The 14,994-nt window shown below is 48.4% G+C and overlaps 1 protein-coding gene across 1 annotated transcript in view; it reads left to right on the plus strand.

The window, feature by feature from the left end:
• LOC139275595 (ecto-NOX disulfide-thiol exchanger 1-like) overlaps positions 1–14,994 on the plus strand; it is a 249,283-nt gene that overhangs the window by 188,477 nt on the left and 45,812 nt on the right. The window contains exons 9-10 of the mRNA XM_070892766.1: positions 3,212–3,396; positions 6,266–6,373. Coding sequence (XP_070748867.1) covers positions 3,212–3,396; positions 6,266–6,373 — 293 coding nt within the window. The remainder of the gene's footprint in view (positions 1–3,211; positions 3,397–6,265; positions 6,374–14,994) is intronic.

The raw sequence follows: 14,994 nt of genomic DNA on the forward strand, positions 1-14,994 counted from the left end.
CCTAAAAGGACTAACTAAAACCAAAGAAAGTGGGTACTTACCCCATACATCCAAAACGCAACTTACCGCATCAACGGACGCACCCCAACTGAAGACTACGCAGTCCGAAGTCCTCTCCTCCGTCCAGGGTACGGCTCGCCTAGAAGGCCAAGTGCAGCGAACCCCGAAACCGTGATTCACTGGCAACTGTCTAAAGGGATTGATGAGCATAGCCCCTGAACCCTCAGAGCTATAACGTAGTTAGTTCGGGGAATTGGGAGGGGGGAGGCTGGGATAACTTGTGTAAATGTATCTGCATTCTCCTCTTTACCCCATTTACAGTTTAAGCTGTATTCTTTTCCCCACAGGCTGTAATTTGACATTTTATTCACTATGTTGTACCCCTCAGTGTGTATTGGTCTGTGTGTGTTATTAAAGGTGTGCCTTTTACTTCTTTTTAAACATAATAAAGCCATACCTGCTTCCTACCTTGAAACCGATTGTCTGTCCAAGTCTGTCACAGTCCCTTCATAAACCAAGGGTGTGGGAGCGATTCGGAACCGCTCATATAAGGTCAGAAGGGAAAGCTGACACCCTGCAAACCACCCCTTACACATGGCGACCCAGATGGGAAACTGGTGCAAGGGACGTGATAAGAGAGAGACTGGTTTCAGGAAACGAAGCAAAATGGAAGAGGGAATTTTCTCGTATGTGTTTAAGAGGGTAAATGTGGCTAAGGAGTGGGTACTCGATCTATTGTATGCTGAGCATCCAGAAGATGCTGCAGCTCAATGGACCGAGAGCAAGGACCATAAAAAGTCGATAGAGAAGGCCATTTGGCTAATTTGCCTTCAGCAACAGATCCGGCTTCGAGATGAGGAGAATGAGAAATTAAAGGGAGTATTGAGACAGGCAGAAGAGAGGTCCAGCGCAAGGGCCACAGTTGGGGAAAGGCTGTGGACAGAGGTGGGACAGTTGAAGGAAAGTAGAGAGCTCACTAAAGAAAGGCACAAAACCCAATTGGACCTTTTACAGTGTCAGATTATTGAAGCCAAGAATAGCGAACTGGCATTGCGGGAAGAGAATTCCTGCCTCGCCAAGCAAGTTAAAGAGTTCGGGGAGAGGATGAGAGACATTCACGTAGCCTATAAGGTAGCCAGTACCAGGGAATTTGAGGCAGGAGACCACGGCCCCTGCCAGCAGCAGATCCAAAGCTTGAACCTTGCTCTATCCCAGGCTAAAGGCATGGTGTGCCTGATAAACCCGGGTTTAGTCCAGGAACACCTGGTTGGGCAAGGAGAAACCCCTCAGTCACCACCTGCAGCTCTCAGGAATGGCCCGGGACAGCAGGGGTGTCAACCAGAGTGCGGGGCAGGCAAGGATTGCGAACTACCAACACCGGCAGCCCCGAGTTTTAACTCGGCTTGGCACCAGGGGGAAGAAGGCGAGCTAATACAAGAAGGGCCGGAACCAGGGCCAATGCACTTGGTCCGGCAGCAGAAGTTTGGTCTGCCTGATGCCAATGGGGCAGCAGGACCCCTAGAAAGCAACTTCGTAGTCCCCCATGACACCCAAAAACTGAGGGCTATGATAGGCCACCTAAGTAAGCTCAACCAACAGGTGGATCCCTCGGTGCACTTCCTGGAAGTTGAACACACAGGGATATTTGACATTTTATTCAATGTGTTGTACCCCTCAGTGTGTATTGGTCTGTGTGTGTTATTAAAGGTGTGCCTTTTACTTCTTTTTAAACACAATAAAGCCATACCTGCTTCCTACCTTGAAACCGATTGTCTGTCCAAGTCTGTCACAATTCCAGTGTCTAGAACCAAGGGTGTGGGAGCGATTCGGAACCACTCATATAAGGTCAGAAGGGAAAGCTGACCCCCTGAAAACCACCCCTTACACCCCTCCCCCGCCGCCACCCACCCCGTGCATGTCTTCAGCTCCACTGAAACAATGGTAACTTCTCTCCATCGATTTTCTCTTCTTGTGCCGATTTCCTTAAGTGTAGGGAAGGTTTTTCAGAAGGGTGCAGTGCGCCATTTTAGAATAAAATCATACTTGACCAAACTCACTTAAATGGCCAGAAATGGCGCACCCGGCAGGTTCCGTCCCCAGTGACGTAAAAAAGTTGGGAACTAAAAACGTCGTACGGAGCTACTTTAGAATGGCGCAGAAACTTTGGGGAAACTTGCAGATTTTAGTCTGCTCAAAAAAAAGCATTGTAGGCCAAACAAACGGCCCAGAATGGTGGCGAAAGTTCAGCCCATTACCTCAACAATTAGCTGGACTTGAGCTTGAACAAGAATACCTCCCATTCACTTTATCACGGCTTTACCTTGACTGAGCTGTCAATCAAATCATTCAGCTGGAGACAGGGGCCCAAGACTCTCCGACAGAGGTACTATCACTTGCCTTTCACAGATGTGTCCTTGGAGGAGTTAATCCCTCGGAGGGAGCTGAGAGATTTATGGGCCTTGCTCAAAGAAAGCTTGTAGATGAAGCTCAGTCCTGAGCCCCGCATCTGAGGAAGGAAATGTTGGCTTTGGAGGGAGTGCAGCGTGGATTTACCGGAATGATACCAGAGTGCCAAGGGTTAAATTACGAGGAGAGATTACACAAACTAGGACTGTATTCCCTGGGATTTAGAAGGTTAAGAGGTGATTCGATCGAAGATTTCAGGATATTAAGGGGAACAGATAGGACAGATTGAGAGAAGCTATTTCCGATGGTTGGGGATTCTAGGACTAGAGATTAGTGCCAGACCTTTCGGAAGTGAAGTTAGGAAATACTTCTACACACAAAGGGCGGTAGAAGTCTGGAACTCTCTTCCACAAACGGCAGTTGTTGCTGGGCCAGTTATTCATTTTAAATCTGAGATTGATGGATTTTTGTTCACCAAAGGTTTAAAGGGATACGGGACAAGGCGGGTATATGGAGTTAGGTCGCAGATCAGCCATGATCTCACTGAATGGCGGAACAGGCTTCGAGGGGCTGAATGGCCTACTCCTGGTCCTGTGTGTACCTATGATTATCAGCATTTAATTCCCACTGAACATTGAAACCCACTTTACAGGCAAAGGCTACACATGAATATAAAGAATGAAGCGTCAGCTGACAGTCTCAGTATTGGACTCCTGGAGTGGGGGAGTGTGACTGGACATATACTGTCAGCATCCTTGGCCAAGAACGGGGGAGCCGCTAATACCTTTCATTTGCCCTACTTTAGCTGTGGCTGCCCAAGCACGTGCATTGAAGGAGGAGAATGACAGTCTGAGGTGGCAGCTGGATGCCTACAGAAATGAAGTGGAGCTGCTTAAACAGGACCAGGGAAAGTTGTACCGCACCGACGGAGACCACACCAATGATCAGCAGCTCCACTTTCAACAGCAGGCAATGCAGGGCCTGCAGCAAGTAAGTGGGCCCACAGCAAAAACTCAGGGGCGGACTTTCGGCTTTGCTGATTTCGGGGCGGTAATGGCGGCGGGGCGGTAAAGTTAGCGCCCGGGAAGAGTTTGCGCTTCAGTCAGCAAAATTGGGCAGCTGGGCCCTGAGTGTGGGGCGGGGCGGTAAGGGAGGCGTTACACACCTCTCTGAGGGCGCTAGGCCGGCTTAGCATGTGAAAATCCCGAGCTAAACACCTGGCCCGGGAGTGCTCTGAGAGAGGCCTGTGGGGGGGGAAAACCTGAAAAAAAACCCACCAAAAACATTCCCAATACATAGCTCACGCCACCACAACATAAATCGCAATAAAAAAGATCAGACTTACCTGAGGTGGACATTACTTACCTCACTGCAGCCGCTACAGGTCAGACTGCCCGCTTTACCAGGCTGTCCCAGCAGGGGGCACTGCAGGGCGGACAGGTCGGGTGGGACACAAAAAACGAGCTGGTGTTGCAACCAGGGGCATTGCACACTGGCTCAACCCTTCCGGGCGGTACTGCTCCGTGCCCCCAAAACCAGCCCCGTAAACCCCCGCAGGGCACTGGAAGCTGACCACCCGCCCAGAAGTGCTCACCACTGCCATTGCTGCCTCTCCGGGGTGAAAACAGAGGCAGAGAGCACCGGAAAATCCAGCCCTCAGTGTTTTAACGTATTCCACCGAGGAAGGAGAACAATAACTTCACAAGCATCAAAGGGTGGGTGGTGTACAGAACCCTCACCCGTGAGATAAATTCAGGGGCTATCGATAACCCCCGTTACACCACAATATCACAGTAACTGTAGCACAGCTGCATTACCTGAAACATTGACTCTGTTTCCCTCCCCACAGATACTGCCTGACCCGCTGAGTATTTCCAGCAATTTGTTTATATTTCAGATTTCCAGAATCTGCAATTGTTTTGCTTTTATCACATGTGTATGGGTCAGCTGAGTTACAAAAAATACCTGTATGGCAATGTGTATTACTTTATAATAATTAATACCCTGTCTATCTGGGCCGGGGAATCCCTGGGCACAAGCACCAGCTCAGGTACCTCGAGCCCCGAGATTCAGACAGTCGGGGCAGAAGGTGATGGGCAGAGCCTGAGTGAGCAGGGACCAGGGGGTTATCGATAGCCCCTGAATTTATCTCACAGGTGAGGGTTCTGCACACCACCCACCCTTTGATGCTTGTGAAGTTATTGGGGGTGGTGGCAGAGGAGGAGCCTGCCGCCTGCTGGCCGGAAGACCAGCTCACGCCCTCTCCAGCTGCAGCCCTCCCTCCTGGAGCCTGCATGTAAAAGGAAGGTGTGAGCTGAGCAAGCAGCCAGACGGTGTGGGAGCAGCTGTCTGTGGAGGTGTCCACCACTTGCACATGTGTGGAGCAGGCAGCATCTGTAATAATCTTAGACCCTGGCAGGGCTGTTTTGTGAGGCACCCCCTGTAAGGTATGCCCCTGTGAGTATGCTCACAGGTTTGTAGAGCTGTTGCATTGTGAGTGGCTTAGCCAGATATGTGATGTTCATAAGGCTCAATAAAACCCCAGCCAGTTGGATTTAGGGGATCCACGATGAGGCATGTGGTTGAACTGGTAATGTGTAGTGTGATTGTTAAACCTTTGTTAATGAACTAATTGTTCTTAATAGCAATGTGTTGCTAAGAATGCTTAAGCAAAGAACCCATGAAGCAAATACATTGCACCCCCGATCTATTCAGTGGTCTGAAGGGCTGCGTTAGGTACCTGTAGTGTGTGTGCTAACCATCCTGGGCCTTGTTTTACCTTCACCCTGCTGCTGTTTATGGTGCAATTGTCTCACAAGCCAGGGCTGAAGCCCGATCATCTCACTCTCCTCAAAATCATCCTTGCTGTCTGCCTCCTCCTTCAAATAGCCCGGGTGCAGAGGATTGTCTGAAGATGAAGGCATCATGACTGCTGTCCAGGGGAAGCAGGCACTGACCTGTATGATCCTGTGTTGCTGCTCACTGACCACCTGGATATGGATGGAGCAGAACCTGATCCAGCTTATGGAGGCAAAGGGATTGGGTTCAGGGCCCAGACGGCCCATCAATGCCCATCTCCACTTTGGGGATCACCCATTGTACACAGGTTACGTAACTCAAAACCGAGACACTTTCTCAAGCTGTTGGTAAAATATTTCCGTGTTTCTGACCACAGTCACTTCATGATTTCTATTAATGTTAATGACAGCAACTCTTCGATGTGACTCGGTTATAAACTGAACACTGAGTTTGTAAAAATATCACTGCTTATAAATATCTGGGCTATACTGATAATTCAGTGTGTCCAACGAGACAATTACAGAGGAGTTGTTTGAGCAGAATCATCATTTGACCAATTAGCTGAGGTTTGTCCATACAGAATCTCCATGTGGAAGTAGCGACGGTCCCAGTACTGGGTGTTGGGGCTCACTCTATATTGGAAGAGTTTATGATTTGGATTAAAACTTCTATGCATTTCAGTATTGCCTTTAATGAGGAACTTTCATATTTTACTCCCCGTTTTATAAAATGGGTGATAGGGCCAATGCTGAGATTGGGCTTGGCCTGGGGAGGGTAAACTGGTGGAATTGCTTCTGTCGGCCCTTACACCACACGCCTGGTCTTCACTTCTCCTGCAGTCAGTGGAACTGAATATTGGCCGTGTGGTGTGACCGGCGCCCAATGCGTTACCGGCTGTTTACCGTCCCCTGGCCAAGTCCAACGTCAGCAATGGCCGTTGTGAACATTTCTGAGTGGGGAGTGAAATATGGAAGTTAATGTCCAATTTCCCCTGAAGTGTGTAATCATTGTACAGCAGTCACTTGGCCCTGTGGCTAATAACAATGTTGTTTCAAAACAGCAACTGCTCGCACTGCAGGAGGAATACAGAAAGAAGGAATTGGAACTGGAGAAAATGAGGGAGGAAAAATCACAAGTACAAGCTTTACTTGCAGCTCTTAAAGAAAAGGTAAATTGCTCGATCATTGCACCTTTAAAGGGTTAATGGGCAAAGCGCCATCCTTGACAGCCACACTGAAGCAAGTCGCGACAATTGAAGGATAACGAGACGTGTCTCACTGAACGTATGCACCACTGCTTGGTGTATAACACTGGCTCGTCAATCTCAACTAAAGTTATAGAGGGTGTAATAGTGTACATTAGTTTTCATTTGTTTTATTCATTCATGGGATGTGGGCATCGCTGGTAAGGACAGCATTTATTGCCCATCCCTAATTTCCCTTGAGAAGGTGGTGGTGAGCTGCCTTCTTGAACCGCTGCAGTCCATGTGATGATGGTACTCCCACAGTACTGTTAGGGAGGGAGTTCCAGGATTTTGACCCAGGGACGATGAAGGAATGACGATATACTTCCCAAGTCAGGATGGTGTGTGACTCAGTGAGGAAGTTGCAGGTGATGGTGTTCCCATATGCTTGCTACCATAATATAAGAACATAAGAACACAAGAAATAGGAGGAGGAGTAGGCCATTTGGCCCCTCAAGCCTGCTCCGCCATTCAATAAGATCATGGCTGATCTGATCATGGACTCAGCTCCACTTCCCTGCCCACTCCCCATAACCCTTTATTCCCTTATCGCTCAAAAATCTGTCTATCTCCGCCTTAAGGATATTCAATGACCCAGCCTCCATTGTTCTCTGGGGCAGAGAATTCCTCAGATTTACATCCGTCTGAGAGAAGAAATTTCTCTTCATCTCAGTTTTAAATGGGCGGCCCCTTATTCTAAGACTATGTCCCCTAGTTCTAATTTCCCCTATGAGTGGAGATATCCTCTCTGCATCCACCTTGTCGAGCCCCTTCATTATCTTATAAGTTTCAATAAGATCACCTCTCATTCTTCTGAACGCCAATGTATATAGGCCCAACCTACTCAACCTATCCTCATAAGTCACCCCCTCATCTCAGGAATCAACCTAGTGAACCTTCTCTAAACATCCTCCAATGCAAGTATATCCTTTCTTCAATACTGAGACCGAAACTATATACAGTACTCCAGGTGTGGCCTCACCAATAACCTGTACAGTTGTAGCATACTGCTTTTATACTCTATCCCCCTTGCAATAAAGGCCAATGTTCCATTTGCCTTCCTCATCACTTGCTGTACCTGCATACTAACATTTTGTGTTTCATGCACAAGGACCCCCAGGTCTCTCTGTACTGCAGCACTTTTAAATTTCTCCCCATTTAAATTAGAATTTGCTTTTCTATTATTTCTGTGAAAATGGATAACCTCACATTTTCCCATGTTATACTTCATCTGCCAAATTTTTGCCCACTCACTTTGCCTGTCTATATCCCTTTGCATCCTCACAATTTGCTTTCCCACCCATCTTTGTATCATCAGCAAACTTGGCTACATTACATTCGGTCCCTTCATCCAAGTCATTAATATAGATTGTAAATAGTTGAGGACCCAGCACTGATCCCTGCGGCATCCCACTTGTCACTATGTGGCAACTGGAAAATTACCCATTTATTCCGACTCTCTGTTTTCTGTTAGTTAACCAATCCTCTATCCATGCTAATATATTACCCCCAACCCCATGAGCTTTTATCTTGTGCAGTAACCTCTTATGTGACACCTTATCAAATGCCTTCTGAAAATCCAAATACACCACATCCACTGATCCCCCTTATCCACCCTGCTCGTTACATCCTCAAAGAACTCCAGCAAATTTGTCGATCATGATTTCCCTTCTCGGTGGTAGTGGTCACGGGGTTGGGAGGTGCTGTCGAAGAAGCCTTGGCGAGTTGATGCAGTGCATTTTATAGATGGTACATATTGTAGACACTGTGTGCCAATGATGGAGGGAGTGAATGTTGAAGGTGGTGGATAGGGTGCTAATCAAGCGAGCTGCTTTTTCCTCGATGGTGTCGAGCTTCTTGAGTGTTGCTGGAGCTGCACTCATCCAGGGAAACAGAGAGTATTCCATCACACTCCTCACTTGTGTCTTGCAAATGGTGGAATGACTTTGGGCAGTCAGGAGGTGAGACACCACAGAATACCCAGTCTCTGACCTGCCCTTGTAGCCACAGTGTTTATGTTACTGGTCATGTTAAGTTTCTGGACAATGGTGACCCCCAGGCAATGTTCCCGCTAAGTCACGCAGCAGTCTTCATGTCTCCCGCAGGCCGCTCATCGGCTGTTATGGAGAAGGAAACGTACATGCTAAAATTTGAATGGGACGTGCAGCCAGTTAGAAATATAGAAATATGGAAACATAGAAATTTACAGCGCAGATGGAGGCCATTTCGGCCAATCGTGCCCGTGACGGCCGACAAAGAGCCACACGGCCCTTGGTCAACAGCCCTGAAGGTTACATATAAACCTATGAACAATGGCGGAAAGTTAAAGAGCACCCAGCCCAGCCAGTTGCCCCACACAACTGCGACATCCCTTATACTGAAACATTCTACCCTCCACCCCAACAGAGCCATGTGATCTCCTGGGAGAGGCAAAAACCAGATAAAAACCCAGGCCAATTGGGGGAAAAACAAATCTGGGAAAATTCCTCTCCGACCCATCCAGGCGATCGAAACTAGTCCAGGAGATCGCCTTTGCCGTATTTGACTCCCTGCAGTACTTACCATTATACCTGCGCCAGCCAACAAGAGGTTAGCCAGTTTAATCCCACTTACCAGTTTTAGGTCCTTAATCCTGCAGGTTACGGCACTTTAAGTGCCCATCCAAGCACCTTTTAAATGTGGTGAGGGTTTCTGCATCCACCACCCTTCCAGGCAGTGAGTTCCAGACCTTCTGCATGAAGAAGCCCCCTCTCAAATCCCCTCTGAACCTTCCACCAACCACCTTAAAACTATGCCCCCTCGTAATTGACCCCTCTACCAATGGAAATAGGCCCTTGCTATCCAATATATCCAGGCCCCTCAAAATTTTGTACACCTCAATGAGGTTTCTTCTCAACCTCCTCTGTTTCGATGAGAACAAATCCAGCCTATCCAATCTGTCCTCATAGTCAAAATTCTCCATTCCAGGCAGCACCCGAGTAAATCTCCTCTGCACCCTGTCGAGTGCAATCACGTCCTTCCTATAATATGGTGACCAGAACTGCACGCAGTACTCCAGCTGTGGCCGAACCAGTGTTTTGTACAATTTAAGTATAACCTCCCTGCTCTTGTATTCTGTGCCTCAGCCAATAAAGGCAAGCATTCCGTATGCCTTCTTAACCACCTTATCCACCTGGCCTGCCACTTTCAGGGATCTGTGGACAAGCACTCCAAGGTCCCTTTGTTCATCTACACTATTAAGTGGCCTACCGCTTAATGTGAATACCCTTTCCTTATTAGCCCTTCCAAAATGCATTAACTCACACTTCTCCGAATTAAATTCCATTTGCCACTGCTCTGCCCACCTGACCAGTAGATTGATATCCTCCTGCAGCCGATGACATTTCTCTTCATTACCAACCACACAGCCAATTTTAGTGTCATCTGCAAACTTCTTAATCATACTCCCTATATTCAAATCTAGCAGCTGAAGCTGGTTGGGTTTAGGACACTGCACTGAGGAACTCTTGCAGCTCCTGGGACTGAAATGATTGGCCTCCAACAACTACAACCATCTTCCTTTGTGCTAGGTATGACTCCAGCCAGTGGAGAGTCTTCCCCCTGATTCCCATTTACTTCAATTTTACTGAGGCTCCTTGATACCACACGCTGTCAAATGTCGGGAGCTGAGTGGTCCTGGCAGAACCCAAATGAAGCAATGGTGAGCAGATTGTTGCTGAGTGAGTGCCGCTTAATAGCACTGTCGACGACACTTTCCATCAGTTTGTTGATGGTTGAGAGCAGACTGATGGGGCAGTAATTGGCTGGATTGGATTTGTCCTGCTTTTTGTGGACAGGACGTACCTGGGCAATTTTTAACTTTGTCAGGTAGATGCCAGTGTTGTAGCTGTACCAGAACAGCTTGGCTAGAGACGTGGCTAGTTCTGGAGATCAAGGGGCTGAAATTGCCCCCCAGCCGAAGCGGGGCCCACCTACAGATGCAAATGATTTTTCTCCACGGCAATCCATGGGGCAGAGAGTCGAGCGAAATTGAGGTCTTAAAAGTTGTTTTCTCTGGGCGGTGTTTGGGGCGGCTGAGGGGCAGAAGTTGTTCGAGAGTGGAGAGTTAGGCGGGCGGTCAGCGCGGTGAAGCTTATGATGTCAGCGTGATGCCGACGTGCCACGTAGCGCTGACACGTCGCAATGACCCTCCCCTTCAGTTAAAGGCCAGTGGCCCGGTACCCATGAAGGGGTGTTGGGCTGCCTGTTGGCGGCCCTGTCGAACCCGTGGCCACCCTTGTCGGTCTGACTTCGGAGTCGGCCGTGTATTAAAATAAAATGGCGGCCGCGGCAGTACGCCTTTGCCTTTAAGAGCAGACGTGCCGCCCAGCCACAAATAGCTTCCCGACGGAGAAAGCGGTCGGGGCACCAAGCGGCGGCCGATCCGCTCTCGCGGGACAATTTCCCAATGGGATGGAAAGGTAGTCGCTGCCGGTCGGTACGGGGTTGTCACATGCCCAACAGGGCGGGGACACGGGCGGGGTGACAGTGTGTACCGCCACAAAGATAAAGGAAAGCAATTTCTCAAATGTCGGCACCTCCACCCCGACTGAGCAGTAGGTGCTTACCGGCCTGTTACATGGCTCTTTGAGGCAGTAACGGCTCTTAAACAAAGGGGCAATTTCGGCCCCCAAGTCTTCAGTACTATAGGAATGTTAACAAATACTTTACCTTCCAAAAACAACCCAACGTCCCGGTTTGTTGCTATATGCCAGTCGGACAATGCCAAGTCTGCCAAAGGAATCTTAATAGTTGCACTTCTGGGTCATGTTAGATGGTTTTGTATTTCAATATTTAACTAGTGGTGTCAGGTGACATTAGCCAGTTTAATATTTAACTAGTGGTGTCAGGTGACATTAGACGGTTTAATATTTAACTAGTGGTGTCAGGTGACGTTTGGTGGTTTAATATTTAACTAGCGGTGTCAGGTGACATTAGACGGTTTAATATTTAACTAGCGGTGTCAGGTGACATTAGACGGTTTAATATTTAACTAGTGGTGTCAGGTGACCTTTGGTGGTTTAATATTTAACTAGTGGTGTCAGATGACCTTGGGTGGTTTAATATTTAACTAGTGGTGTCAGGTGACCTTGGGCGGTTTAATATTTAACTCGTGGTGTCAGGTGGCCTTGGGCGGTTTAATATTTAACCAGGAGTGTCAGGTGACTGCCGCACAGTGGAATCCTACAACCTCTGTACACCATTGCCCCGTTACTTTAGCTGGAGCTACCACTTCCAATCAGAGCTCGCTGGAGGCCATTTCTCTCTTTGCCTTGGATTTGCGCTCCGTGGACAGTCACAATTTTTAAAGCTCTTCGAATGTTGTAATAAAACAAAAAAGAACAAGAGCAAGCAACAGTAAAACAAATTTGGCAAACCATAACAACGATGCTCTTGTTAAGATGATCTTACAGCAGAGCTTGGCGATAAGACAATCAGTGAGAGCCATGTTGGGCGGGCTGGACATTGACAGGGCGATGTTGCGTGGCTTTCTGATGATGTTGGGAGTCAGGAGGTCACGGTCCTTTATATTAAAGCACATAAGCTTGACATCAATCAGCACTGTGCAGATAAGAGCAGTTTCCGATATCAAACAGTGAGAAGGAATACTCAGTCCTTACCACAGATCCATAAATTATCAGCCAGCGGTTTCCATTCTACACGCTTTGTGCACGGCCAGAAATTGCACAGTCCCTACCCGTGATTTTCCAACCATTGCTTTGGCTCAGTGGAAAATCTCAGGCAGGAGATGAGGAATTTCTGGATCTGTGTCCCAACATGCAGTAGGAGTGTTGAAGCTGAAAATCCCGAGCTGAGTGAAGTCTGCGTGCTGGGCAGTGCCAGTCATTCTGACTGCGTGTGACTGTTTGAAATGGATGTTAGCCAATCAGCTCCCGGTTTACATCTCTCCCCAAGTTTATTTCCATTGCAGGTTCTTTGTAAATTTGTGAAAGGGAAGGAATTACTGTCTCAGTTACTAAAGTCAGAACTTGCATTTCGACAGCACCTTTCACGGCCTCGGAACGTCTCAAAGCTCTTTACAGCCAATGAAGTACTTTTGAAATGTAGTCACTGCTGAAATGCGGGAACTACTGTATATATAAACATTATCTGGTTGAATTACAGGATCAATGTTAAGATTGAACACCCCCGGCATAGAGCTTTGCGAGATGGAATGTAAGTCGGGAATTCAGCTGTGGCGGCCAATTTGAGTGACGGATAATGATTCAGCCAAAGAAGCAGAGGGGCCGAGCCCTGTGACCTCTGTGTCCAGACGGGCCGACCCCTGTGACCCCTGTGTCCAGACGGGCCGACCCCTGTGACCCCTGTGTATAGACGGGCCAACCCCTGTGACCTCTGTGTGCAGACGGGCCGACCCCTGTGACCCCTGTGTGCAGACGGGCCGACCCCTGTGACCCATGTGTCCAGACGGGCCGACCCCTGTGACCCCTGTGTGCAGACTCACAACGTGCTCCCTTGTGTAGACTCTGCACTGGGTGCACCAAATTGTTAAATCTACCCGATATTTCAAGATCCATTTACTTTGGGAAACAGTTCGGTTTTCTTATCGAGGTTTGCGTACGCATTCCCAGTCTGAACGTTCAGCATCAGTACTTTATAAAGTTTAAAGGGACTTTCTGTCTATAACATCAGTATAATTGCCAGCAGCAACCCACAGTAAGGAGATGTCTCTTGCACCTATACTATCTTTAACTTTTAAGTGTATATAAAAACACATCAATTGTATCCTTTAGCATGTACTGGTAAATGTGCCACGGTGTTGTTGAAAGGTTGTCTCCGAGCTGCTGTACAGCCATTCACCCATCACTGTCATGGGGCAAATTGAGTGAAACAGCATCTCACATACTGACACAGGGTCAACATACCACCTGCCTTATTGATATTGAAAGATACAAACCCAGCATTTACTGTCAGTGTGGCTTCGCTGCTAATACTCTTAGCTCCTGCTCAGAAGGTTGTGGATTCAAGCGCCACTCTAGGTCTTGAGCACAGAGTCCAGTGAGTACCTCAGCACTGAGGGGGTGCTGCATTGCCGGAGGTGTCATGCGAGATCTCCTTTGGTTCAGTCACAGTCATCATCATCATCACAGGCAGTCCCTCGAAGCGAGGATCACTTGCTTCCACGCCAAAAAAGGATGAGTCCACAGGTGTTTCAATGAAGGACCTAATATTTCAGGTCCTGAACTACATCCTGAAGGGTGGAAGATGCCTGTGCCATCACACAGGGTTGACAGAGCTAGGTCTTGGTCCAGTGGCAAGGGTTATCCAAGACAACTGGAGACCAGCTCTGCTGCACGGACCTAGTGCGCACACATATCGCAGTGTGGGCTGGCCCGTGCTACCCCTGGCCCTGAACTCACACCTCTCCTGGGCCCCGATCACGTTCCTCTACAGTCTCTCGCAGCTCCTTCGCCCCGACCTCACAGCTCCTGCTTTGTCTGCCCACGCTCCAATCACCGACCTGGACCTTGATGACCTCACTCTTCGCTGCCATCACCCTCCTGCACCAGCTCGCGCTGCTCCCTGAAGTAGTATGCCTCCACACTGCTCCCGGGATCTCCACACTGCTCCCAGGGCCTTCACGCTGCTCCCGGGATCTCCACGCTGCTCCCGGGATCTCCACGCTGCTCCCAGGGCCTTCACGCTGCTCCTTTTATGGCCCCGACCTGCCGCTGGTGTACAGACAGTGTTTAAAGCCAGCTGCATTCAGAGTCATTGCCGCAACTTAGCTCAATGCAGAAGTTGCAAGGACTGCTGTTCACTTGTCTCTGAGGCCCGTGACTTGAGGGAGGAGCCACACATAGCATTACATAGGATATACAGCACAGAAACAGGCCTTTCGGCCCACCCTGTCCATGCCGGGGTTTATGCTCCACTCGAACATCTCCTATCCTTCCTTATCTAACTCCACATATCAGCTGTGGCTCAGTGGGTCGCACATTAGCCTCTGAGTCCAAAGGTTGTGGGTTGAAGTCCCACTCCAGGAACTTGAGCACGTAAATTTAGGCTGACACTCCAATGCAGTACTTAGGGAGTGCTGCAATGTTCGAGGTGCCATCTTTTAGATGAGACGTTAAACCGGCTCTCTCAGGTGGACGTAAAATATTCCATGGCACTATTTCAAAGAAGAGCAGGGGAGTTACTGCTGTGTTCTGGCCAATATTTATCCCTTAATCAACATAAAAAAACAGATTATCCGGTCGTTATCACATTGCTGTTTGTGGGAGCTTGCTGTGCGCAAATTGGCTGCTGCGTTTCCCACATTACAACAATGACTACACTCCAAAAGTACTTCATTGGCTGTAAAGCATTTTGAGATGTCCGGTGGTCGTGAAAGGCGCTATAGAAATGTAAGTCTTTCTATCAGCAGAACCCTCTATTCACTTCACCCTCATTGGCTTATCTAGCTTCCCCCTAATAAATCACACGATTCAATCAGAAATATATTGTGTCATTTATTCTGTTATGTCAATGACTGGCTGTCC

Source organism: Pristiophorus japonicus, chromosome 11, assembly GCF_044704955.1.
Source record: "Pristiophorus japonicus isolate sPriJap1 chromosome 11, sPriJap1.hap1, whole genome shotgun sequence".
Classification (NCBI taxonomy): Eukaryota; Metazoa; Chordata; class Chondrichthyes; family Pristiophoridae; genus Pristiophorus; species Pristiophorus japonicus.